Here is a 26,694-nt window from a genome sequence, read left to right as displayed (position 1 = left end):
TATACCCCCCCATACTGTATCATTCATAGATATATCCCCCCATACTGTATCATTCATACACCTATCCCCCCATACTGTATCAATCATACACATATCCCCCCATACTGTATCAATCATACAAATATCCCCCCCATACTGTATCAATCATACACATATCCCCCCCCACACTGTATCATTCATAGATATATCCCCCCCATACTGTATCATTCATAGACATATCCCCCCATACTGTATCATTCATACACATATGCCCCCATACTGTATTATTCATACACATATCCCCCCATACTGTATCATTCATAGACATATCCCCCCATACTGTATCATTCATAGATATATCCCCCCCATACTGTATCATTCATAGATATATCCCCCCATACTGTATCATTCATACACATATGCCCCCACACTGTATTATTCATACACATATCCCCCATACTGTATCATTCATAGACATATCCCCCCATACTGTATCATTCATACACATATCCCCCATACTGTATCATTCATAGACATATCCCCCCATACTGTATCATTCATACACATATCCCCCCCATACTGTATCAATCATACACATATCCCCCCATACTGTATCATTCATAGACATATCCCCCCCATACTGTATCATTCATACACATATCCCCCCCATACTGTATCAATCATACACATATCCCCCCCATAATGTATCATTTCATAGATATATCCCCCCCATACTGTATCATTCATAGATATACCCCCCATACTGTATCATTCATAGATATATCCCCCCATACTGTATCATTCATACACCTATCCCCCCATACTGTATCAATCATACACATATCCCCCCATACTGTATCAATCATACAAATATCCCCCCCATACTGTATCAATCATACACATATCCCCCCCCACACTGTATCATTCATAGATATATCCCCCCCATACTGTATCATTCATAGACATATCCCCCCATACTGTATCATTCATACACATATGCCCCCATACTGTATTATTCATACACATATCCCCCCATACTGTATCATTCATAGACATATCCCCCCATACTGTATCATTCATAGATATATCCCCCCCATACTGTATCATTCATAGACATATCCCCCCATACTGTATCATTCATACACATATGCCCCCACACTGTATTATTCATACACATATCCCCCATACTGTATCATTCATAGACATATCTCCCCATACTGTATCATTCATATACATATCCCCCCATACTGTATCATTCATAGACATATCCCCCCATACTGTATCATTCATAGACATATCCCCCATACTGTATCATTCATAGACATATCCCCCCATACTGTATCATTCATACACATATCCCCCATACTGTATCATTCATAGACATATCCCCCCATACTGTATCATTCATACACATATCCCCCCCATACTGTATCAATCATACACATATCCCCCCATACTGTATCATTCATAGACATATCCCCCCCATACTGTATCATTCATACACATATCCCCCCCATACTGTATCAATCATACACATATCCCCCCCATAATGTATCATTCATAGATATATCCCCCCCATACTGTATCATTCATAGATATATCCCCCCCATACTGTATCATTCATAGATATACCCCCCCATACTGTATCATTCATAGATATATCCCCCCATACTGTATCATTCATACACCTATCCCCCATACTGTATCAATCATACACATATCCCCCCATACTGTATCAATCATACAAATATCCCCCCCATACTGTATCAATCATACACATATCCCCCCCCACACTGTATCATTCATACACATATCCCCCCATACTGTATCAATCATACACATATCCCCCCATACTGTATCAATCATACACATATCCCCCCCCACACTGTATCATTCATACACATATCCCCCCCAATACTGTATCAATCATACACATATCCCCCCCGTACTGTATCATTCATACACATATCCCCCCATACTGTATCATTCTTTGATGTATCCCCCCATATTGTATCATTCATATACATATCCCCCCATACTGTATCATTCATAGACATATCTCCCCATACTGTATCATTCATACACATATCCCCCCATACTGTATCATTCATACACATATCCCCCATACTGTATCATTCATAGATATACCCCCCATACTGTATCATTCATAGATATATCTCCCCATACTGTATCATTCATAGACATATCCCCCCATACTGTATCATTCATACACATATCCCCCCATACTGTATCATTCATAGACATATCCCCCCATACTGTATCATTCATACACATATCCCCCCATACTGTATCATTCATACACATATCCCCCCATACTGTATCATTCATAGATATACCCCCCCATACTGTATCATTCATAGACATATCCCCCATACTGTATCATTCATAGACATATCCCCCCATACTGTATCATTCATACACATATCCCCCCATACTGTATCATTCATAGACATATCCCCCCATACTGTATCATTCATAAACATATCCCCCCATACTGTATCATTCATACACATATCCCCCCATACTGTATCATTCATACACATATCCCCCCATACTGTATCATTCATAGACATATCCCCCCATACTGTATCATTCATAGACATATCCCCCCATACTGTATCATTCATAGACATATCCCCCCATACTGTATCATTCATACACATATCCCCGCATACTGTATCATTCATACACATATCCCCCCATACTGTATCATTCATAGATATATCCCCCATATTGTATCATTCATATACATATCCCCCCATACTGTATCATTCATAGACATATCCCCCCATACTGTATCATTCATACACATATCCCCCCCATACTGTATCAATCATACACATATCCCCCCATACTGTATCATTCATAGACATATCCCCCCCATACTGTATCATTCATACACATATCCCCCCCATACTGTATCAATCATACACATATCCCCCCCATAATGTATCATTCATAGATATATCCCCCCCATACTGTATCATTCATAGATATACCCCCCCATACTGTATCATTCATAGATATATCCCCCCATACTGTATCATTCATACACCTATCCCCCCATACTGTATCAATCATACACATATCCCCCCATACTGTATCAATCATACAAATATCCCCCCATACTGTATCAATCATACACATATCCCCCCCCACACTGTATCATTCATAGATATATCCCCCCCATACTGTATCATTCATAGACATATCCCCCCATACTGTATCATTCATACACATATGCCCCCATACTGTATTATTCATACACATATCCCCCCATACTGTATCATTCATAGACATATCCCCCCATACTGTATCATTCATAGATATATCCCCCCCATACTGTATCATTCATAGACATATCCCCCCATACTGTATCATTCATACACATATGCCCCCACACTGTATTATTCATACACATATCCCCCATACTGTATCATTCATAGACATATCTCCCCATACTGTATCATTCATATACATATCCCCCCATACTGTATCATTCATAGACATATCCCCCCATACTGTATCATTCATAGACATATCCCCCATACTGTATCATTCATAGACATATCCCCCCATACTGTATCATTCATACACATATCCCCCATACTGTATCATTCATAGACATATCCCCCCATACTGTATCATTCATACACATATCCCCCCCATACTGTATCAATCATACACATATCCCCCCATACTGTATCATTCATAGACATATCCCCCCCATACTGTATCATTCATACACATATCCCCCCCATACTGTATCAATCATACACATATCCCCCCCATAATGTATCATTCATAGATATATCCCCCCCATACTGTATCATTCATAGATATACCCCCCCATACTGTATCATTCATAGATATATCCCCCCATACTGTATCATTCATACACCTATCCCCCCATACTGTATCAATCATACACATATCCCCCCATACTGTATCAATCATACAAATATCCCCCCCATACTGTATCAATCATACACATATCCCCCCCCACACTGTATCATTCATACACATATCCCCCCATACTGTATCAATCATACACATATCCCCCCATACTGTATCAATCATACACATATCCCCCCCACACTGTATCATTCATACACATATCCCCCCCAATACTGTATCAATCATACACATATCCCCCCATACTGTATCATTCATACACATATCCCCCCATACTGTATCATTCTTTGATGTATCCCCCCATATTGTATCATTCATATACATATCCCCCCATACTGTATCATTCATAGACATATCTCCCCATACTGTATCATTCATACACATATCCCCCCATACTGTATCATTCATACACATATCCCCCATACTGTATCATTCATAGATATACCCCCCATACTGCATCATTCATAGATATATCTCCCCATACTGTATCATTCATAGACATATCCCCCATACTGTATCATTCATACACATATCCCCCCATACTGTATCATTCATAGACATATCCCCCCATACTGTATCATTCATACACATATCCCCCCATACTGTATCATTCATACACATATCCCCCCATACTGTATCATTCATAGATATACCCCCCCATACTGTATCATTCATAGACATATCCCCCATACTGTATCATTCATAGACATATCCCCCCATACTGTATCATTCATACACATATCCCCCCATACTGTATCATTCATAGACATATCCCCCCATACTGTATCATTCATAAACATATCCCCCCATACTGTATCATTCATACACATATCCCCCCATACTGTATCATTCATACACATATCCCCCCATACTGTATCATTCATAGACATATCCCCCCATACTGTATCATTCATAGACATATCCCCCCATACTGTATCATTCATAGACATATCCCCCCATACTGTATCATTCATACACATATCCCCGCATACTGTATCATTCATACACATATCCCCCCATACTGTATCATTCATAGATATATCCCCCCATATTGTATCATTCATATACATATCCCCCCATACTGTATCATTCATAGACATATCTCCCCATCAGGGGTGCTTCGCCAATGAGGCAAGTTGAAGCTGTCACCTCAGGAGGCAGCGCCCCACTAGGTACCAGGGGCAGCAAAAATGCTGCTCCTGGTACTTTAAGAGCGAATTTCTGGTGGAGGGGGGGCAGCAGCAACTGCTGCTGCCTCAGGCAGCGGAGGGGCCAGGATCGCCCCTGCTCCCCATACTGTATCATTCATACACATATCCCACCATACTGTATCATTCATACACATATCCCCCATACTGTATCATTCATAGATATACCCCCCCATACTGCATCATTCATAGATATATCTCCCCATACTGTATCATTCATATACATATCCCCCCATACTGTATCATTCATAGACATATCTCCCCATACTGTATCATTCATACACATATCCCCCCATACTGTATCATTCATACACATATCCCCCATACTGTATCATTCATAGATATACCCCCCCATACTGTATCATTCATACACATATCCCCCCATACTGTATCATTCATACACATATCCCCCATACTGTATCATTCATAGATATACCCCCCATACTGTATCATTCATAGATATATCTCCCCATACTGTATCATTCATAGACATATCCCCCCATACTGTATCATTCATACACATATCCCCCCATACTGTATCATTCATAGACATATCCCCCCATACTGTATCATTCATACACATATCCCCCCATACTGTATCATTCATACACATATCCCCCCATACTGTATCATTCATAGATATACCCCCCCATACTGTATCATTCATAGACATATCCCCCATACTGTATCATTCATAGACATATCCCCCCATACTGTATCATTCATACACATATCCCCCCATACTGTATCATTCATAGACATATCCCCCCATACTGTATCATTCATAAACATATCCCCCCATACTGTATCATTCATACACATATCCCCCCATACTGTATCATTCATACACATATACCCCCATACTGTATCATTCATAGACATATCCCCCCATACTGTATCATTCATAGACATATCCCCCCATACTGTATCATTCATAGACATATCCCCCCATACTGTATCATTCATACACATATCCCCGCATACTGTATCATTCATACACATATCCCCCCATACTGTATCATTCATAGATATATCCCCCCATATTGTATCATTCATATACATATCCCCCCATACTGTATCATTCATAGACATATCTCCCCATCAGGGGTGCTTCGCCAATGAGGCAAGTTGAGGCTGTCACCTCAGGAGGCAGCGCCCCACTAGGTACCAGGGGCAGCAAAAATGCTGCTCCTGGTACTTTAAGAGCGAATTTCTGGTGGAGGGGGGGCAGCAGCAACTGCTGCTGCCTCAGGCAGCGGAGGGGCCAGGATCGCCCCTGCTCCCCATACTGTATCATTCATACACATATCCCACCATACTGTATCATTCATACACATATCCCCCATACTGTATCATTCATAGATATACCCCCCCCATACTGTATCATTCATAGATATATCTCCCCATACTGGATCATTCATATACATATCCCCCCATACTGTATCATTCATAGACATATCTCCCCATACTGTATCATTCATACACATATCCCCCCATACTGTAGCATTCATACACATATCCCCCATACTGTATTATTCATAGATATACCCCCCATACTGTATCATTCATAGACATATCCCCCCATACTGTATCATTCATAGACATATCTCCCCATACTGTATCATTCATATACATATCCCCCCATACTGTATCATTCATAGACATATCCCCCCATACTGTATCATTCATAGACATATCCCCCCATACTTTATCATTCATACACATATCCCCCCATACTGTATCATTCATAGACATATCCCCCCATACTGTATCATTCATACACATATCCCCCCATACTGTATCATTCATACACATATCCAACCCATACTGTATCATTCATAGATATACCCCCCCATGCTGTATCATTCATACACATATCCCCCCATACTGTATCATTCATAGATATATCCCCCCATATTGTATCATTCATATACATATCCCCCATACTGTATCATTCATAGACATATCTCCCCATACTGTATCATTCATACACATATCCCCCCATACTGTATCATTCATAGACATATCCCCCCATACTGTATCATTCATAGATATATCCCCCATACTGTATCAATCATAAACATATCCCCCCCATACTGTATCATTCATAATATACCCCTCCATACTGTATCATTCATAGACATACCCCCCCATACTGTATCATTCAAAGATATATCCCCCATACTGTATCATTCATACACATATCCCCCCATACTGTATCATTCATACACATATCCCCCCATACTGTATCATTCATAGACATATCCCCCCATACTGTATCATTCATAGATATATCCCCCATACTGTATCAATCATAAACATATCCCCCCCATACTGTATCATTCATAATATACCCCTCCATACTGTATCATTCATAGACATACCCCCCCCATACTGTATCATTCATAGATATATCCCCCATACTGTATCATTCATACACATATCCCCCCATACTGTATCTTTAATAGATATACCCCCTATACTGTATCATTCATAGACATATCCCCCCCATACTGTATCATTCATAGATATATCCCCCATACTGTATCAATCATAGTTACATAGTTACATAGTTAAATTGGGTTGAAAAAAGACAAAGTCCATCAAGTTCAACCCCTCCAAATGAAAACCCATCATCCATACACACACCCCTCCCTACTTTTAATTAAAATTCTATATACCCATACCTATACTAACTATAGAGTTTAGTATCACAATAGCCTTGGATATTATGTCTGTCCAAAAAATCATCCAAGCCATTCTTAAAGGCATTAACTGAATCAGCCATCACAACATCACCCGGCAGTGCATTCCACAACCTCACTGTCCTGACTGTGAAGAACCCTCTACGTCATAAACATATCCCCCCCATACTGTATCATTCATAATATACCCCTCCATACTGTATCATTCATAGACATACCCCCCCATACTGTATCATTCATAGATATATCCACCATACTGTATCTTTCATACACATATCCCACCATACTGTATCATTCATACACATATCCCCCCATACTGTATCACATTCATAGATATATCCCCCCATAGTGTATCATTCATAGATATATCCCCCCCATACTGTATAATTCATAGATACATCCCCCATACTGTATCATTCATAGACATATCCCCCCATACTGTATTATTCATACACATATCCCTCCCATACTGTATCATTCATACACATATCCCCCCATACTGTATCATTCATACACATATCCCCCCATACTGTATCATTCATACACATATCCCCCATACTGTATCATTCATAGATATATCCCCCCCATACTGTATCATTCATACACATATCCCCCATACTGTATCATTCATAGATATATCCCCCCATACTGTATCATTCATAGATATATCCCCCCATACTGTATCCTTCATAGATATATCCCCCCCATACTGTATCATTCATAGATATATCCCCCCATACTGTATCATTTAAAGATATATCCCCCCCATACTATATCATTCATAAACACAACAGCCATCAGGGGGGCACAGGGGGTACTGCTGTACTGGGCCTAAAGTGGGGCACTGGTGTGCTGCACTTTTCAAAATAGCCAGGTCCCTTTTGACAGAGCCGGAGCCGTGTCAAACCCACTGAAGTCCCAAAGATCCAAAGTCACGAAAGGAGCCAAAGTCCCAAAGAGTCGAAGTCCCAAAGAGCCGAAGTCCCAAAGAGCCGAAGTCCCAAAGAGCCGAAGTCCCAAAGAGCCGAATCCACAAAGGAGCCGAAGAGTTGAAGTCCCAAAGAGCCGAAGCCTCAAAAAGACCTAAAGCCACAAAAGAAGTTGAAATCCCAAAACCACGAAAGGAACTGAAGACCCGAAGTCCTGAAGCCGCAAAGAGACCCGAAGCAACGAAAGGAGTCGAAGTCCCAAAGAGCTGAAATCCCAAATCCTCAAAAAGACCCAAAGCCACAAAATTAGCCGAAGTTGAAGTTCTGAAACCACAAGTTCAGTTCTAATTGGCACCAATGTATTTTACTTATTTTATTAAACCCCTGGCCACCAATGTATTATTGAGCTAAGAGGGCTCAGTCTGAAGGTGAGTTAGGGGAGATTTGGGGTGAGTGTTTATTTGTGCCCTGGGTACCCCTGGAACTATAGCAGGGTGACACCCCAATGTTTCTATATATCTGTAACCTTGTTATGAGCTAAGGGGGCCCAGTCTGAAGGTCAGTTAGGGGGAGATTTGGGGTGAGTGTTTATTTGTACCCTGGGTACCCCTGGAACTATAGCAGGGTGACACCCCAATGTTTCTATATATCTGTAACCTTGTTATGAGCTAAGGGGGCCCAGTCTGAAGGTCAGTTAGGGGGAGATTTGGGGTGAGTGCTTATTTGTGCCCTGGGTACCCCTGGAACTATAGCAGGGTGACACCCCAATGTTTCTATATATCTGTAACCTTGTTATGAGCTAAGGGGGCCCAGTCTGAAGGTCAGTTAGGGGGAGATTTGGGGTGAGTGTTTATTTGTACCCTGGGTACCCCTGGAACTATAGCAGGGTGACACCCCAATGTTTCTATATATCTGTAACCTTGTTATGAGCTAAGGGGGCCCAGTCTGAAGGTCAGTTAGGGGGAGATTTGGGGTGAGTGCTTATTTGTACCCCGGGTACCCCTGGAACTATAGCAGGGTGACACCCCGATGTTTCTATATATCTGTAACCTTGTTATGAGCTAAGGGGGCCCAGTCTGAAGGTCAGTTAGGGGGAGATTTGGGGTGAGTGCTTATTTGTACCCTGGGTACCCCTGGAACTATAGCAGGGTGACACCCCAATGTTTCTATATATCTGTAACCTTGTTATGAGCTAAGGGGGCCCAGTCTGAAGGTCAGTTAGGGGGAGATTTGGGGTGAGTGTTTATTTGTGCCCTGGGTACCCCTGGAACTATAGCAGGGTGACACCCCAATGTTTCTATATATCTGTAACCTTGTTATGAGCTACGGGGGCTCAGTCTGAAGTTCAGTTAGGGGGAGATTTGGGGTGAGTGCTTATTTGTACCCCGGGTACCCCTGGAACTATAGCAGGGTGACACCCCGATGTTTCTATATATCTGTAACCTTGTTATGAGCTAAGGGGGCCCAGTCTGAAGGTCAGTTAGGGGGAGATTTGGGGTGAGTGCTTATTTGTACCCTGGGTACCCCTGGAACAATAGCAGGGTGACACCCCAATGTTTCTATATATCTGTAACCTTGTTATGAGCTAAGGGGGCCCAGTCTGAAGGTCAGTTAGGAGGAGATTTGGGGTGAGTGTTTATTTGTACGCTGGGTACCCCTGGAACTATAGCAGGGTGACACCCCAATGTTTCTATATATCTGTAACCTTGTTATGAGCTAAGGGGGCCCAGTCTGAAGATCATTTGGGGTGAGTAATTATTTGTACCCTGGGTACCCCTGGAACTATAGCAGGGTGACACCCCAATGTTTCTATATATCTGTAACCTTGTTATGAGCTAAGGGGGCCCAGTCTGAAGGTCAGTTAGGGGGAGATTTGGGGTGAGTGCTTATTTGTACCCTGGGTACCCCTGGAACTATAGCAGGGTGACACCCCAATGTTTCTATATATCTGTAACCTTGTTATGAGCTAAGGGGGCCCAGTCTGAAGGTCAGTTAGGAGGAGATTTGGGGTGAGTGTTTATTTGTACGCTGGGTACCCCTGGAACTATAGCAGGGTGACACCCCAATGTTTCTATATATCTGTAACCTTGTTATGAGCTAAGGGGGCCCAGTCTGAAGATCATTTGGGGTGAGTAATTATTTGTACCCTGGGTACCCCTGGAACTATAGCAGGGTGACACCCCAATGTTTCTATATATCTGTAACCTTGTTATGAGCTAAGGGGGCCCAGTCTGAAGGTCAGTTAGGGGGAGATTTGGGGTGAGTGCTTATTTGTACCCTGGGTACCCCTGGAACTATAGCAGGGTGACTGTTACCCCATTGTTTCATATCTGTAACCTTGTTATAAAGAAAGAGGGGCCTGGCTAAATGTTGGGTAACAGAGGGGTCTCTGGATATGTCTGACTTGCTGACATTATATAAGAGCGTAGTACAATGACACAGGGAAAGGCAAAAACTTACAATCAGATTTTGCAGTGGGACATTGGCAAAGGGACTAAATTCATCCCTGAAGGATATTTACTCCAAGTGGAGGGATGACTGATTAGATTAACCCCTCTGTGGGGGCAACAATAGGAGTGGGGGCACAATAGGCAGGAGATACTGTGCCTGGAATTGTCTCTCATTAGAAGGTCAGTGACTAATTAGTGCTGATTGCATTGGGAATGTCTGCTCGGCTCTAATTGGCCTGAATGGATTAAAGTGATTGTGTATCTGGGCCTGTCAGTATCTAAAGAGCAGCTGAAAGGATTCCGACACCTTGACCATTTGTTCCGCTCAATGGGATGAAAGAGTTAATCTTGTCTTCTTATTGCCCCCAATGGCTAGAAATGATTGTGTCACCTGGGCCCCCAACCCCCAACAAATGTGCCATGTATTGTACCTATGGGATTCCTGGCAATCATATCACATGAACATGCACACCCAAACATTCCTCATACCCCCTACTGTAAATGATAAGGATATTAGAAGTCACTGAGGGGTTGTTCTGTGACCATATAAAGGCACAAGGCTGCAGGCTGAGTTATACAGGGAACTCTGAGTATCACTCATGTATTATAAGGGATAATGTACCCCCTACTGTAAATGATAAGGATATTAGAAGTCACTGAGGGGTTGTGACCATATAAAGGCACAAGGCTGCAGGCTGAGTTATACAGGGAACTCTGAGTATCACTCATGTATTATAAGGGATAATGTACCCCCTACTGTAAATGATAAGGATATTAGAAGTCACTGAGGGGTTGTTCTGTGACCATATAAAGGCACAAGGCTGCAGGCTGAGTTATACAGGGAACTGTGAGTATCACTCATGTATTATAAGGGATAATGTACCCCCTACTGTAAATGATAAGGATATTAGAAGTCACTGAGGGGTTGTTCTGTGACCATATAAAGGCACAAGGCTGCAGGCTGAGTTATACAGGGAACTCTGAGTATCACTCATGTATTATAAGGGATAATGTACCCCCTACTGTAAATGATAAGGATATTAGAAGTCACTGAGGGGTTGTTCTGTGACCATATAAAGGCACAAGGCTGCAGGCTGAGTTATACAGGGAACTCTGAGTATCACTCATGTATTATAAGGGATAATGTACCCCCTACTGTACATTATAAGGATATTAGAAGTCACTGAGGGGTTGTTCTGTGACCATATAAAGGAGTTATACAGGGAACTCTGAGTATCACTCATGTATTATAAGGGATAATGTACCCCCTACTGTAAATGATAAGGATATTAGAAGTCACTGAGGGGTTGTTCTGTGACCATATAAAGGCACAAGGCTGCAGGCTGAGTTATACAGGGAACTCTGAGTATCACTCATGTATTATAAGGGATAATGTACCCCCTACTGTAAATGATAAGGATATTAGAAGTCACTGAGGGGTTGTTCTGTGACCATATAAAGGCACAAGGCTGCAGGCTGAGTTATACAGGGAACTCTGAGTATCACTCATGTATTATAAGGGATAATGTACCCCCTACTGTACATTATAAGGATATTAGAAGTCACTGAGGGGTTGTTCTGTGACCATATAAAGGAGTTATACAGGGAACTCTGAGTATCACTCATGTATTATAAGGGATAATGTACCCCCTACTGTAAATGATAAGGATATTAGAAGTCACTGAGGGGTTATGTGAAGCCATTATATTGAGTGTTGCTAGAGTGTTAGCTTGTGTAGACATACCTTCCCCCGTACTTGTTTGTGCCTTGTCTGGTAAGAGGCAGCCTTGGGGGGTGGGGGTGGGGGGTTAAGTAAATGACAAACACCAGGTGTGAAAGGGTTAATGTTTATTTGCTGCCTCCAATAAAAGCCCCACTTGCAGCCATAAAGGAAGGTTCCTCCTGTTTTGTTGTTCAGTTTCAGGCTGCCAGGAAAGAGAATGTTTGGCTCTAGGGCTCTGCTCACTTTCTTCCTGTGCCTACACTCAATAGGCCAGGCCAGACGGCTTCCCTGGAAGGGTTGGGCCAAGCACATAGAGGGAAAGTGCCCCCAGTGCCAGGAGGAGAGATGCCCCCCTGTGCCCCAGTGGTGCCCATCAGGGAGGGTGCTGGATGCCTGCGGCTGCTGCTGGGAGTGTGCCAATGTGGAGGGGCAGCTGTGTGACATGGCCTGGCAGGGGCACACGTTTGGAGCATGTGGGGAAGGCTTGAGGTGCCAGCTGAGAGGAGGGCACCATGTGAATGAGCCCCAGTGTGTGTGTAACAGCCAGGAGAGTGTGTGTGGCACCGACAGGAGGACCTACAGGAACGTGTGCCGCATGCAGGAGGCTGCCAGGACTCGCAGGAGGGCACAACTCACACTGGCCCATGTAGGACCCTGCAAGGAAGGTGAGTGAGGGATGGAAGGGATGGAAGGCCCCAGGACATAATAGTGGACTGAATATGGGAGGGAGGGCTCCCATGTCTGGGTATCAGAAGAGTGTGTGCGAACTTTGGCCTGTCCAGCAACTGTTCCTGTATAATGTCAGATTCCTTATCTGCCTTTGTTTATATACTATATCGGTGTATATATATATCCTATAATATTTCAAATCTGGTGTATATACCCTCTATATCTCATATCTGATGTATATACTCTCTTATATCTCATATCTGGGTGTATATACGCTCTATATCTCATATATGATGTATATACTCTCTTATATGTCATATCTGGGTGTATATACCCTCTATATCTCATATATGATGTATATACTCTCTTATATGTCATATCTGGGTGTATATACCCTCTATATCTCATATATGATGTATATACTCTCTTATATTTCATATCTGGGTGTATATACCCTCTATATCTCATATATGATGTATATACTCTCTTATATGTCATATCTGGGTGTATATACCTTCTATATCTCATATCTGATGTATATACTCTCTTATATCTCATCTGGTGTATATACCCTCTTATATCTCATATCTGGTGTATATACCCTCTATATCTCATATCTGATGTATATACTCTCTTATATCTCATCTGGTGTATATACCCTCTATATATCACATATCTGGTGTATATACCTTCTTATATCTCATATCTGATGTATATACCCTCTATATCTCATATCTGATGTATATACTCTCTTATATCTCATATCTCGGTGTATATACCTTCTATATCTCATATCTGATGTATATACCCTCTTATACCTCATTTCTGGGTGTATATACCTTCTATATCTCATATCTGATGTATATACTCTCTTATATCTCATATCTGGGTGTATATACCTTCTGTATCTCATATCTGGTGTAAATACCCTCTATATATCACATATCTTGTGTATATACCCTCTATATATCTCATATCTGATGTATATACCCTCTTATATCTCATATCTGGTGTATATACCCTCTTAAATCTCATATCTGGTGTATATCTGAAGAGGTGTATATAAGGTATTTTGGGTGTATATCTGATGAGGTGTATATATATATAGGGTATGGATATATATCTGATGGGGTGTGTGTATATATAGGGTATGGATATATATATGATGGGGTGTATATATAGGATATGGGTGTTTATCTGATGGGGTGTATATATAGGATGTGGGTGTATATCTGATGAGGTATATATATAGGATGTGGGTGTATATATAGCATGTGAGTGTTTATCTGATGGGGTGTGCGTATATACACATGTAACATGTCTTTATTTCCCATCAGCTCCTGCTGTTCTTACTGCCCCCCAGGAGACAGTTGCACTGGTTGGACAGAGGGTTATTCTGGGATGTGAGGTGACTGCTCAGCCGCTGGCAGAGTTGGAGTGGAGGAAGGAGGGTACCGAGGGGGCACTGCCAGGAAAGAGCAGTCACATTATTGTTCAGGTAACATCCATTTTACTATCTCAACTTCTACATTTCCCACCATCCCTTTCCTTCTCTCTACTTACATTACCCCCGGCTCACCTTCCTGCCCCTCACTGTTTCCCTTATACTTGTAGACCCGCGGGGGCCCTCATCGAACCCAGGTGACCGGGTGGCTACAGATTCACCAGGTGAGGGAAGAAGACGTTGGTCTGTACATGTGCCATGCTTGGAATGCATTTGGGGAGGTCACAGCATCTGCACAACTGAAGGTCATCTCTGCTGGTAAGTACTTCTTCTACCCAATGTCCTTCCACTCCACTTATTGCTCCATATAACCCTCCCTCTAACTCCTCCTTCTGCTCCATATAACCCTCCCTCTAACTCCTCCTACTGTTCCATATAACCCTCCATCTTACTCCTCTTATTGCTCCATATAACCCCCTCCTATTGTGCCATGTAGCCCCCACATTATCTCTTCTCATTGGCCTGTAGAAGTCATTATGAGTAGGCCTGATCTATTCTTTACTCCTTTGTCAGCAGATTCAACTCAGACACCAGAGGTTAATGGAGAACTTGATGTGACTGATGATGAAGATGCTTATGAGCGATCTAGAGAAGGTCCTTCTGGATCCCATGAGTGAGGTCAACAGACAACCTTGTTTTTGTTGTGCTGTAAAGAAACTTGGCAAGGAGCACTGTGAGGCACCTTAGGAATTTCTCTTCACTTGGCCCTCAATTTTATTTTCACCTTCAATGGTTTGTTCATGTCTGAACTGCAGCAAATTGGACAATCCACAAAGATGGAGACACTTTAGCAGATGCCTAGTTGTGCTCTGGGGCCACACTGTGCTGGTTCCCCACCACAGACTGCTTGATAGCACAACAGATGCTTCTGCACTGGGCCAGGAGCAAAGAAATACAGTTATTTAAGGAAATATGAGCTTATCCATGAGAAATAAGAATGTGGTTGTGGGGCGGAGACCATGGGAGATGATGGACATCCGGTTCTGTGCCAAAAGTGATTGGTGAGATATGAATCAACAATAGTGTTTAGCCGCACACCACTTACTTGCTTGCTGGGTGCATCCGTATCCCTGGCCGCCTCGAAGCCAAATATTGCACAGATATATGAAGTGGGAAGGAGCACACCAAAATGTCCAGGCAATGCCTTAGTTCATATGCAGATTTATTGAGTGCACAAGCTTTCGGGGTCAGAACCCCATTGCACCTGAAGAAGGGGTTCTGACCCCGAAAGCTTGTGCACTCAATAAATCTGCATATGAACTAAGGCATTGCCTGGACATTTTGGTGTGCTCCTTCCCACTTCATATATCTGGTGAGATATGAAACCATGGGAACATGGGGATGGACAAGTCTCTGAACATTCTGCTTTCTGAAGGACTGGTTGTGATCTGGTTGTTGAATTTGGGTGAGGCAAGGCTCCCTGTCTCTGGTTGTGGCTAGTGTGGTTCAGTGCCAGGGAGTAAGCCACATAGTCCATATAGGAAGTTGCCAGCTCAGTTACAGAACAAGACTGGCATCAGGCTCCTCTCAGAGCCAACAGTCACTGCAACCAGTGGACTGGGTGCTGATCTTATGCCTTGCCACCCACTTCCTTGGCTCATATTTGTGCCTACAGGGCAGTGTCCACTAAGGAAAATGGCACACAACTACCTAACTTCTTGCCCTCCCCCCAAACCTGTGTGTGTAACACTACCTACCCCCCAAACCTGTGTTTGTGACACAACCTATCTATTTGCCTTCCCCCCAAACCTGTGTGTGACACTACCTACCCCCCAAACCCATGTGTATAACTCTATCTTCCCCCCAAACCCATGTGTTAAACACTGCCTACTCCCCCAAACCTGTGTGTGTAACACTACCTACCCCCCCAAACCCATGTGTTTAACTCTACCTACCCTCCAAACCCATTTGTTAAACACTACCTACTCCCCCAAACCTGTGTGTGTAACACTACCTGTCGCCCAAACCTGTGTGTGTAACACTACCTGTCCCCCAAACATGGCTATTTGCAATATGGCCCCTAAAAACTGTTTAGAATGAAGGGACCACCAGTAAACTCTCCCCTGTGGTTTACCTAGGGTCTTTGCTTTGTGGGGTGCTAGGTAGGTACCTTAGTGTGCCAGATGGAGAAGATTTCATCTCAGTCCTAAAAGTAAAAGTCAGTAAGAGAAGGAGCCGATGGAGATCTGTCTGTTTATACGCGCAATACTGTATGTATGTATATATATATATAATACACAAAAGCCATGAATATCCTGTAAATTATATCCTTATAAACGGTGAGTTCTGATGTCATCAGTTATAAACGGTGAGTTCTGATGTCATTTCTGTCACATGACTCATTGAAATTTGTGTATTATAATAAATAAAGTACCCCCAGTTGTAAAATATGAGGATATTAGAAGTTACCTCGGAGTTCCATGACCTGTATAAAAACACTCGGCCTTCGGCCTCGTGTCTTTATATGGTCATGAAACTCCTCGGTAACTTATAATATCCCTATATTTTACAAAAGGGGGTACTTTATTCACTATATATATATATATATATATATATATATATATATATATATATATATATATATATATATATATATATATATATATATATATATACAAGGCAGCCATCGGGGGGGGCAGGGGGGAGAGTTGTAGGGGGCCCGAGGGTAAGGGGGGCCCGGCCACGCCACACTTACTTGATTAGCCGGGACCCCCATCTTTCTGAGAGCTGCTGACTTCGGGAAGGCATAGACATTTAAGGGGCCCTGGCCACCAATTTTCTTATAATGGGGGGGGGGGGCTGGCCACCAATTTTGGCCACCAATTTTTTTTTCTCATCTGGGGTCCTAGTCACCAATATTTTTTAATGGGGGGGCCCTGACCACAATTTTTTTTATGGGGGGCCCTTACCACCAATATCTTTTTATTAACATGTGTGAACCCTAGCCACCAATATTTTTTTTGTTTTTTTACTGTGTGGTGGGGGGCGGACCTGTGGGGTGGGGAGGGTGGACCTGTAGGTGGGGCTTGCGGTGGGCGCAGCCCAGGGGGCCCAGGAAATTTTGTCGTATGGGGCCCTGTGATTTCTGATGGCATTCCTGTATGTATATATATAGCTCATAATAAACCTTCCATTGGTCTGTGGCCCCAGGATGCATGTCTGTCCTAATCTGTGGGAAGAGTCTTGGAATTTTGCTGGCATAATATTATTTACATACTCACAGCTCATGCATATATACACATACCTATACAGTCCTGTACTTACAATCAGGTAGAAGGAGGCCAATACATCACACAGCTCTGTGATTGCCAAACCTCTTTACTTAGTTTTTCAGGATTCATTGAGGTCTGGCATGGTGCAGAAAGACTGGCCAATTGCTAATGTGGTACAAAAAAGGATCCCATTCTCAGTCTCAAAACTATAGGTCAGTTAGTCTGACATCAGTGGTAAGAAAACGTATTGAAGGGTATTAAGGAATATGATACTTGACTTCATTGCAAATCATAATACTATGAGTTTGTGCCAGCATGGTTTTATGTGTAATAGATCTTGCCAGACTATTTGCCTGGAACAAATGCAGTACTTGGACCAAATTATTGTATTTATTAAAGTAGGAGAAAAGATCCTCTGGATGTCTGGGTAACTAATTTTAATCACCTTTTATGAGAAGGTAAGTAGAGACCTTGATTCTGGGATGGCAGTGGATGTGATTTACTTAGACTTTACTAAAGCATTTGATACAGTGCCACACAAAAGGTTACTGGTTAAATGAAGGAATGTTGGCCTGGAACATAGTATTTGTACCTGGATAGAGAACTGGCTGAAGTAAAGTGGGGTAAATTAACTCTCTGCTACCTTTCATCTCTAAACTACTTGAGAGCCTAGTCTACAACCAACTAGCCTCATTCCTCTCTGACAATAACTTGCTGGACCCCCTGCAATCTGGTTTTAGGCAACAACACTCAACACTGAAACTTCCATGACCCACTAACTAATGACCTTCTAACAGCTAAAGCCAACAACCACTTCTCACTACTAATACTGCTTGATCTCTCTGCATTTGACACTGTAGATCACACTCTCCTCCTCCAGTCCCTCCATTTACTTGGCCTTCATAACACAGCCTTGTCCTGGTTCTTTTCTTACATCACCAATCGTTCCTTCAGTGTCTCCTAAAATGGAGTAGCACCTTCTCCCCTACCTCTTTCTGTTGGGGTTCCTCAAGACTCTGTCTTGGGCCCCTTACTATTCTCTTTCTATACTTCCTCAGCAAACTTATCAACTTGTATGGTTTCCACTACCACCTCTATGCTGACGATACTCAGATCTATCTCTCCTCTCCTGATCTAAACCCAGAACTACTTACTCGGGTCTCCTCCTGCCTGTCCACTATCTCTACTTGGATGTCACAAAGCTACCTTAAATGAAACCTCTCTAAACTTGAAATTATTCTCTTTCCCCCAACTAACACCAGTAACATCCCAGAAGTATATATCATAGTTAACAGTTCCACTATCACCCCCTCTCCCCAGGCCTGGTGCCTTGGGGTTATCCTAGATTCTGCCCTGTCATTCACTCCTCATATCCAGTCACTTATTAAATCATGTCACTTCCACCTAAGGAACATATCCAAAATACGATCATTTATCACCCAAGATGCTGCCAAAATTCTTATTCACTTTCTCATCATATCACGTCTAGACTGCTGTAACTCTCTATTGATTGGCCTTCCCCACCAGAGACTGTCAGCTCTCCAGTCCATAATGAACACTGCTGCGAGGCTCATACACCTCAGCAACCGCTCCTCCTCTGCCTCGCCATTCTGTCAATTCCTACACTGGTACTACTTTTCAGAATAAAATTCAAATTAATGACCCTGACATTCAAAGCACTTCATAACTCTGCCCCACCCTACATCTCTGATCTCATCTCTATATACTCACCCAACTGCTTACTCTGCTCCTCTACTGACCTGCTACTTAACTCTTCTCTCATTACCTCCTCACATGCTCGCATTCACTAGGGCTGCACCCCTCCTCTGGAATTCTCTCCCACACTCTCTCCCACTTACTCCCAATCTTTCTTCTTTCAAAAGATCTCTTATACACACTTACTGTATTTAGAGAAGCCTCCCTCACTCTGCTTAACTACCAAATTCAGTACTACACACAGTACCACATCTCTCACCCACTTAATTCTGATCTTGCCCACTCCCACACCTGGTGTCTTATTCCCTTCCCTTTAGATTGTAAGCTTTTTTGCACAAGGCTTTTTCACCTTTTGTACCGGTATTGGTTGTGATGTATGTAACTCCTTATGTTCTACGTATGTAATTCATGTGACTTAGTTGTAAAAATACATTTACTTTACAGCGCTGCAAAATATGTTGGTGCTCCATAAATACATGCTGATAATAATAATATCTATAAATACCTGAAGCTCTTAAGATCACAATAGCCTTGGATATTATGCTTACCAGGGATCTATAAAGAGACATAATTATGTTTCATCCCTTGAGTTAATGCCCTTTTTTATACAAGACAGAACTTTATTTGCTTTAGTAGCCACAGAATGACACTGCCCAGAATTAGACAACTTGTTATCTACAAAGACCCCAAGATCCTTCTCATTTAAGGAAACTCCCAACACACTGCCATTTAGTGTATAACTTGCATTTATATTATTTCTGACATTTAGTGTATAACTTGCATTTATATTATTTCTGACATTTAGTGTATAACTTGAACTTGTACCTCATTTGTCAGTTTTCCAATTTAGTTGTTTGCAAAGTGGCCGCATCCTGCATGGAACCTATAGTTCTGTACAATTTGGTATAATCAGAGGTAGTGCCTACAGTGCCCCCCTTCAGGTTATTAATAAACAAGTTAGGAGAAGTGAGAGTTAGGAGCAGGGTAGTTAGTGAGCAGACTGATGCTCCAAGGAGGAAAGTTGAAGGTTCGGGATTTTGCCAGGATTATGACTTTTTCAGCAGGATTCAGATTCGGCTAAATCCTTCTGCCCGGCCAAACTGAATCCGAATCCTAATTTGCAAATTAGGGTCTGGGAGGGAAATCGCACGACTTTTTTTCACAAAACAAGCAAGTAAAAATGTTTTCCCCTTACTACCCTTAATTTGCATATGCAAATTAGGATTAGGATTCCGTTCGTTATTTGGCCGAATCTTTCACGAATGACTCAGGGGTTCGGCCGAATCCAAAATAGTGGATTCGGTGCATACCTAGATTCAAGTGTACAGATCTAGGGCTAGAGCTGCTTCCCACAGAGGTTCCACTTGCAAGGCCTTTTCATTCTCCTACCCTTGCCCCAGTTGGCTCTGTTTACTCTAGTTCTGCCCAAGCTTTGGTTCCTGCTTTGATCTGCATCTTATTGATTCTGTGCCTGTTCCTGAATTTGATTCTTTGCTGCCTGTCCTGACCTTTTGCCTGCCATAGCCATGGTTCTCTCTGACCTTTATCTGTATTACACTTTTGATCTAACTCTGCTGTTTTTGGGTTCCCTGTCAGTCCACAGCAGCAAAATGGTGTTGGTGAAGACCAGTCCCAACAGGGGCCTCCTGTTTACAAAACAGTGTGATCCCTCAAGAATTCCCATGGTTCCTGCTACACAGATTGTTAGTTTGGGCCAATATGGGACCTCTCTGGCTGCTGGCCCAGCTGCTTTCTTGGAAACTGTCCTGGAAGTTCTCCTCAAGAGCTTGGAGATGCAAGAGGTACAGCAATTGCATCTGTCTCAGTCATTGCAGCATTTATCTGCTCATGTGAATGCTCTCAGGGGACTTCAGCTCTGCCTCCGGCATCATCCGTTGATGTGGCTTGAGCTTCCGAGGCCAAGATCCCTGCTCCTATCTACTACACAGGCAATCCTGTTGTGGGTTCCTGAATCTGTGCAAAATTTTCTTTTTCTTTTCAAATCAAATTTTTTTCATATCTAATGTTGCCTAAGGTAATGCTCTGCTTTTCAGAGCAATGTCTCTGTGTACGATGAAGATTGATGATGAAGTCAATGGACCTTTGCACTTGGCTGCCAAGGTTGTCTGGGACAATGATTCCTTAGTCATGGCAGGGGTTAAATGATGACCTTAAGGTTCAGTTGGCTGCCCTTGATTTGCCTTCTTAACTGAAGTAGCTGGTGTCTTTAGTGTTCCATATGGAGCCCAGAATGAGTGAGAGACAATCTCTATGGTTCTGTCTCAATGCTGCATTCTGATTTCTCTTCTGTGTATCCTTCTTATGATGAGGAACCTCTGCAGCTCGGTGCCACTTGCTTGACTTCTTAGGGGACAGCTCACAGATATTTGTTTCTATCACTTATGCCAATAAGCAGTTAAAGTAGTTGCACTTTAATTACTATTGAGCAGGCGGTTACAAGGCCAATCAGTAACAACCCCTCCCACACTCTGATTGGCTAATGGATGACAGGAGCAGATATAAAAAGGCAGACGTGAGGGGCGGTCTTATTTAAAGGAGCAGACATCTTCAGGAATCTCATCTCAGGGTCTGGCTGCACATCCAGAGGAGGAGGAGGAATCTGAGAAGATCGTGGTCTCACGATCAGGATCTGATCTTTTAAAAATCTCAACATCTATGGCCAGCTTTAGACATTGCTCCATCAATCAGTCAGGCAGCAGGTGTCAGTGCTAATAAGCAGCCAGAGGCAAAAGGGTGGCCTGACCAAAGAGCAGTAACCAATCACAGTCCCAAGCACTGGTAGGACTGGTGCAGGTGAGCCACCAGGCAGGAACAAAGCAGGAGGGCCAACAGGCAGGACCAGTGCAGGGGGGCAGCCAGAGAGACAACTGCTAGTTCAGAGAATGAACACAATGAGCTCCTGAATTCCATAATCTCCTCCTTCAAACACTTTATAACAATAGGCAGGTCTGATAATGAAAACAGGAGACGCCCAGTGGCCAGGACTACAAGGCACTTGTATATTAGCCAGTGCCACATGTGAGAAGCAGCCATGCCTGCCCCTCCCCAGCTCTTTAAAGTGGGTGTTCACCTTCCAACACCAACAACCAGTTGTTTTGAGATTTACCAGAAATAGAATTTTACCAGTTACTGTCATTTTTTTTATTTGTGACTATTTTTCTAATATTGAAGTTTCAAGTTTCATATTTCACCTTCTTACATCTCCTCTGAAGCAGCTCAGAGGGGTCACTGACCCTGTAACCATTTCAAAGGGAGTTCAGAAAGGGGTCACAGATGAAGAACACATAAAGGTCACAGTTCATGGAGGGGTCACAGTTTAGGTAAGGGTCACAGTTCAAGGACACATAGAGGTCCAAATTCAGGGAGGGGTCACAGTTCAAGAACACATAGAGGTCCTAGTCCAGGGAGGGAGTCACAGTTCAGGGAGGGGTCACAGTTGAAGGAATAATAAAGGTTACAGTTCAGAGAGGGGCCACAGTTCAAGGACACATTGAGGTCACAGTTCAGGGAGGGGTCACAGATGAAGAACACATAAAGGTCACAGTTCAGGGAGGGGTCACAGTTTAGGTAAGGTCCTAGTCCAGGGAGACAGTCACAGTTTAGGGAGGGGTCACAGTTCAGGGAGGGGTCACAGTTCAGGGAGGGGTCACAGTCCAGGCAGGGATCACAGTTCAGGGACGGGTCACAGTTCAGGGAGGGGTCACAGTTCAAGAACACATAGAGGTCCTAGTCCAGGAAGGGGTCACAGTTTAGGGAGGGGTCACAGTTCAGCTAAGGGTCACAGTTCAGTGAGGGTCACAGTTCAGGGAGGGGTCACAGATAAGGGAGGGGTCACAGATAAGGGACAGTAGAGGTCACATCATGGATAGGCAGGGACTGGCGCAGGCATCATGTTGCACTATAATAAGGTTTTCCCTGCAGACAAGAGGCGCCGGCTGTGCATATGATGTTGGTAATTGTGTTACTAACCCTCCACCCCCCCTTGGCAGATCCTTCACTGAAAGGGTCATGTACTATAATTAACCCACTCACTGCCTGAGCCTTCCTGAAATGCTGATCTATTGCCCAGTGCTGTCACTTATTTAAGCTGTTATTTATTTAATAGAAGAGGGGGGCAGACGGCAGAGAGTGGTTTCAGGAAATATTTTTTTGGGGGGTTGTATGACTCCCAAATGTTAAGCCACTGGTCACATTATAGGGCTAATGAATTACATGGCAGCATAGAAAGCAGTGCAGTCTGCATCAGCGTTGATGAGAAATGTGCCCCGTGGCTAGGGTACCAACTGTCTGAACAGGTGAGTTTTATAATGTCTGCTCAGTTTTACATTGTAAAACCCAAACAAAAATCTGACCAATGCCCACATTTGGTGCCACAGACCCCCCCACATGTCAACAGGGCAGCCATCAGGGGGGAGAGTTGTAGGGGGCCCCAAGGGTAAGGGGGGCCCAGCCATGCCACACTTACTTGATTAGCCGGGCCCCCATCATTCTGAGAGCTGCTGACTTCAGGAAGGCATGGACGTTTAATGGGCACCAATTTTCTTATAATGTGGGGGGGGGCTGGCCACCAATTTTGTCCACCAATTTTTTTTTTCTCATGTGGGGTCCTAGCCACCAATATTTTTTAATGGGGGGGCCCTGACCACAATTTTTTTTATGGGGGGCCCTGACCACCAATATCTTTTTATTTTTTATTAACATGTGGGAACCCTAGCCCTAGGTGGGGCTTGCGGTGGGCGCAGCCTAGGGGGTCCAGGAAATGTTGTCGTATGGGGCCCTGTGATTTCTGATGGCGGTCCTGCATGGCAACACCAAAGACATGTAGCCGCTATTTCTGTGACAGATGTGACCTGCCTTTCTGCCGATACTTTGATTTCCTACGTCCCCTAAACTTAGTTTCTCAGCAGCAGCTCAGAGCCTACTGAGCATGTGCAGAGCCACTGACTCACAGAAGATCAGGAGATGGGACAACTTGAAGGCCTGGATCATTTATGGTACAGTTTGACTGAGCCGCCATCATCTCTATGCTAAGTGCTGCCAACTTGCTACCTAATTGCCCCCATAATGCAGCAAATATGTATGTCTGGCGTGCTCGATGAAAACAAGTGAGCAGTGAGGCCCAGCACATGGAAATACACAAATAATATATATATATATATATATAAACAACATTATTGTGTATGGAGCAGGCTGAACCTCTCTATAACAACTTTACTATACATATAGTAGGCTGTACCTCTCTATAACAACATTACTATACATATAGTATGCTGAACCTCTCTATAACAACTTTACTATACATATAGTATGCTGAACCTCTCTATAACAACTTTACTATACATATAGTAGGCTGAACCTCTCTATAACAACTTTACTATACATATAGTATGCTGAACCTCTCTATAACAACTTTACTATACATATAGTATGCTGAACCTCTCTATAACAACTTTACTATACATATAGTAGGCTGAACCTCTCTATAACAACTTTACTATACATATAGTATGCTGAACCTCTCTATGACAACTTTATTATACATATAGTAGGCTGAACCTCTCTATAACAACTTTACTATACATATAGTAGGCTGAACCTCTCTATAACAACTTTACTATACATATAGTATGCTGAACCTCTCTATAACAACTTTATTATACATATAGTAGGCTGAACCTCTCTATAACAACTTTACTATACATATAGTAGGCTGAACCTCTCTATAACAACTTTACTATACATATAGTATGCTGAACCTCTCTATGACAACTTTACTGTATATATAGCAGGCTGCACCTCTCTATAACAACTTTACTATACATATAGTAGGCTGTACCTCTCTATAACAACTTTACTATACATATAGCAGTCTGCACCTCTCTATAACAATTCTACTGTATATTAGAGTCAGTATTTGTGGTTGTATATAAGGGACTCCCTTCTGTGCAGCCATTAATGTTTATGTATTTAGCAACTGGTTGCGCTGGCAGTGCCGGGGTTAACGAGCCCTTTCCCATATCTGTTGGGACCCCCAGGCAGCCAATCAGGGGCCGGTTCCTGGGCTGGATGAAGTCATATAACTGTACATGTCAGGAGCTGCCCCCTCCCCTCAGAAGCTTCACTGGAGCAGCACTGGCACATGGGGGTCCTGCGGAGAGACACACAGGGGGCACTGCCAGGTGGAACGTCTATATGAGAAGCACATTGGGTCGTGCCAATCACATCGCTACTATCCGCACCCTTTTAGGAAGAGGCACCATTGGGGGTACCAATCGGATCACTACTATCTGCACCCTCTTAGCGACACACTCACAGGGGGCTACCAACTCCACTGTCTTTGGACGAGCCACACAGGGGGCTACCAACTGGATCTTTACAAGTGACACTTCTGTGAGAGGTTACTCCAAGTTTACTCCTGACTGCTCCCTCTGCAGTGCCACGTTGATCTTGATTGATTGATGTGTAGCAGGACAAACAGGACACGTTGGAGATCTTGCTGGAGCCTGAGCTGGGCACGTGTACAATGGGCACAACCTCAAGGCCCGGGGGGAATCCAGAGAGTCCTACAGACTGAGACTTCTTCATCTTCAGCAGAGACACAGCAGGGACACTACCTAGAGGATCACTAGTAGCTGCTATAGT

General features: G+C 43.1%; 1 protein-coding gene across 2 annotated transcripts; it reads left to right on the top strand.

Annotated features, from left to right (window-relative positions):
* Positions 1–13,090: 13,090 nt before the first annotated feature.
* On the top strand, positions 13,091–15,721 carry mig30.L (mig30 L homeolog). 2 transcript variants are annotated; one of them, XM_041586414.1, is made up of 4 exons: positions 13,091–13,595; positions 14,937–15,097; positions 15,214–15,361; positions 15,620–15,721. In XM_041586414.1, exons 1-4 carry the CDS (start codon positions 13,148–13,150, stop codon positions 15,718–15,720), a joined length of 858 nt encoding a protein of 285 aa, XP_041442348.1. In that variant the 5' UTR covers positions 13,091–13,147; the 3' UTR covers position 15,721. The 2 variants fall into 2 exon arrangements, with proteins under 2 accessions (XP_041442348.1, XP_041442339.1); XM_041586405.1 differs by having other exon boundaries at positions 13,092–13,595; positions 15,617–15,721.
* Positions 15,722–26,694: the final 10,973 nt, after the last annotated feature.

The sequence above is a fragment of the Xenopus laevis genome, chromosome 1L (genome assembly GCF_017654675.1).
Source record: "Xenopus laevis strain J_2021 chromosome 1L, Xenopus_laevis_v10.1, whole genome shotgun sequence".
NCBI classification, from domain to species: Eukaryota; Metazoa; Chordata; class Amphibia; order Anura; family Pipidae; genus Xenopus; species Xenopus laevis.
This window is presented reverse-complemented; position numbering and strand designations above follow the sequence as displayed.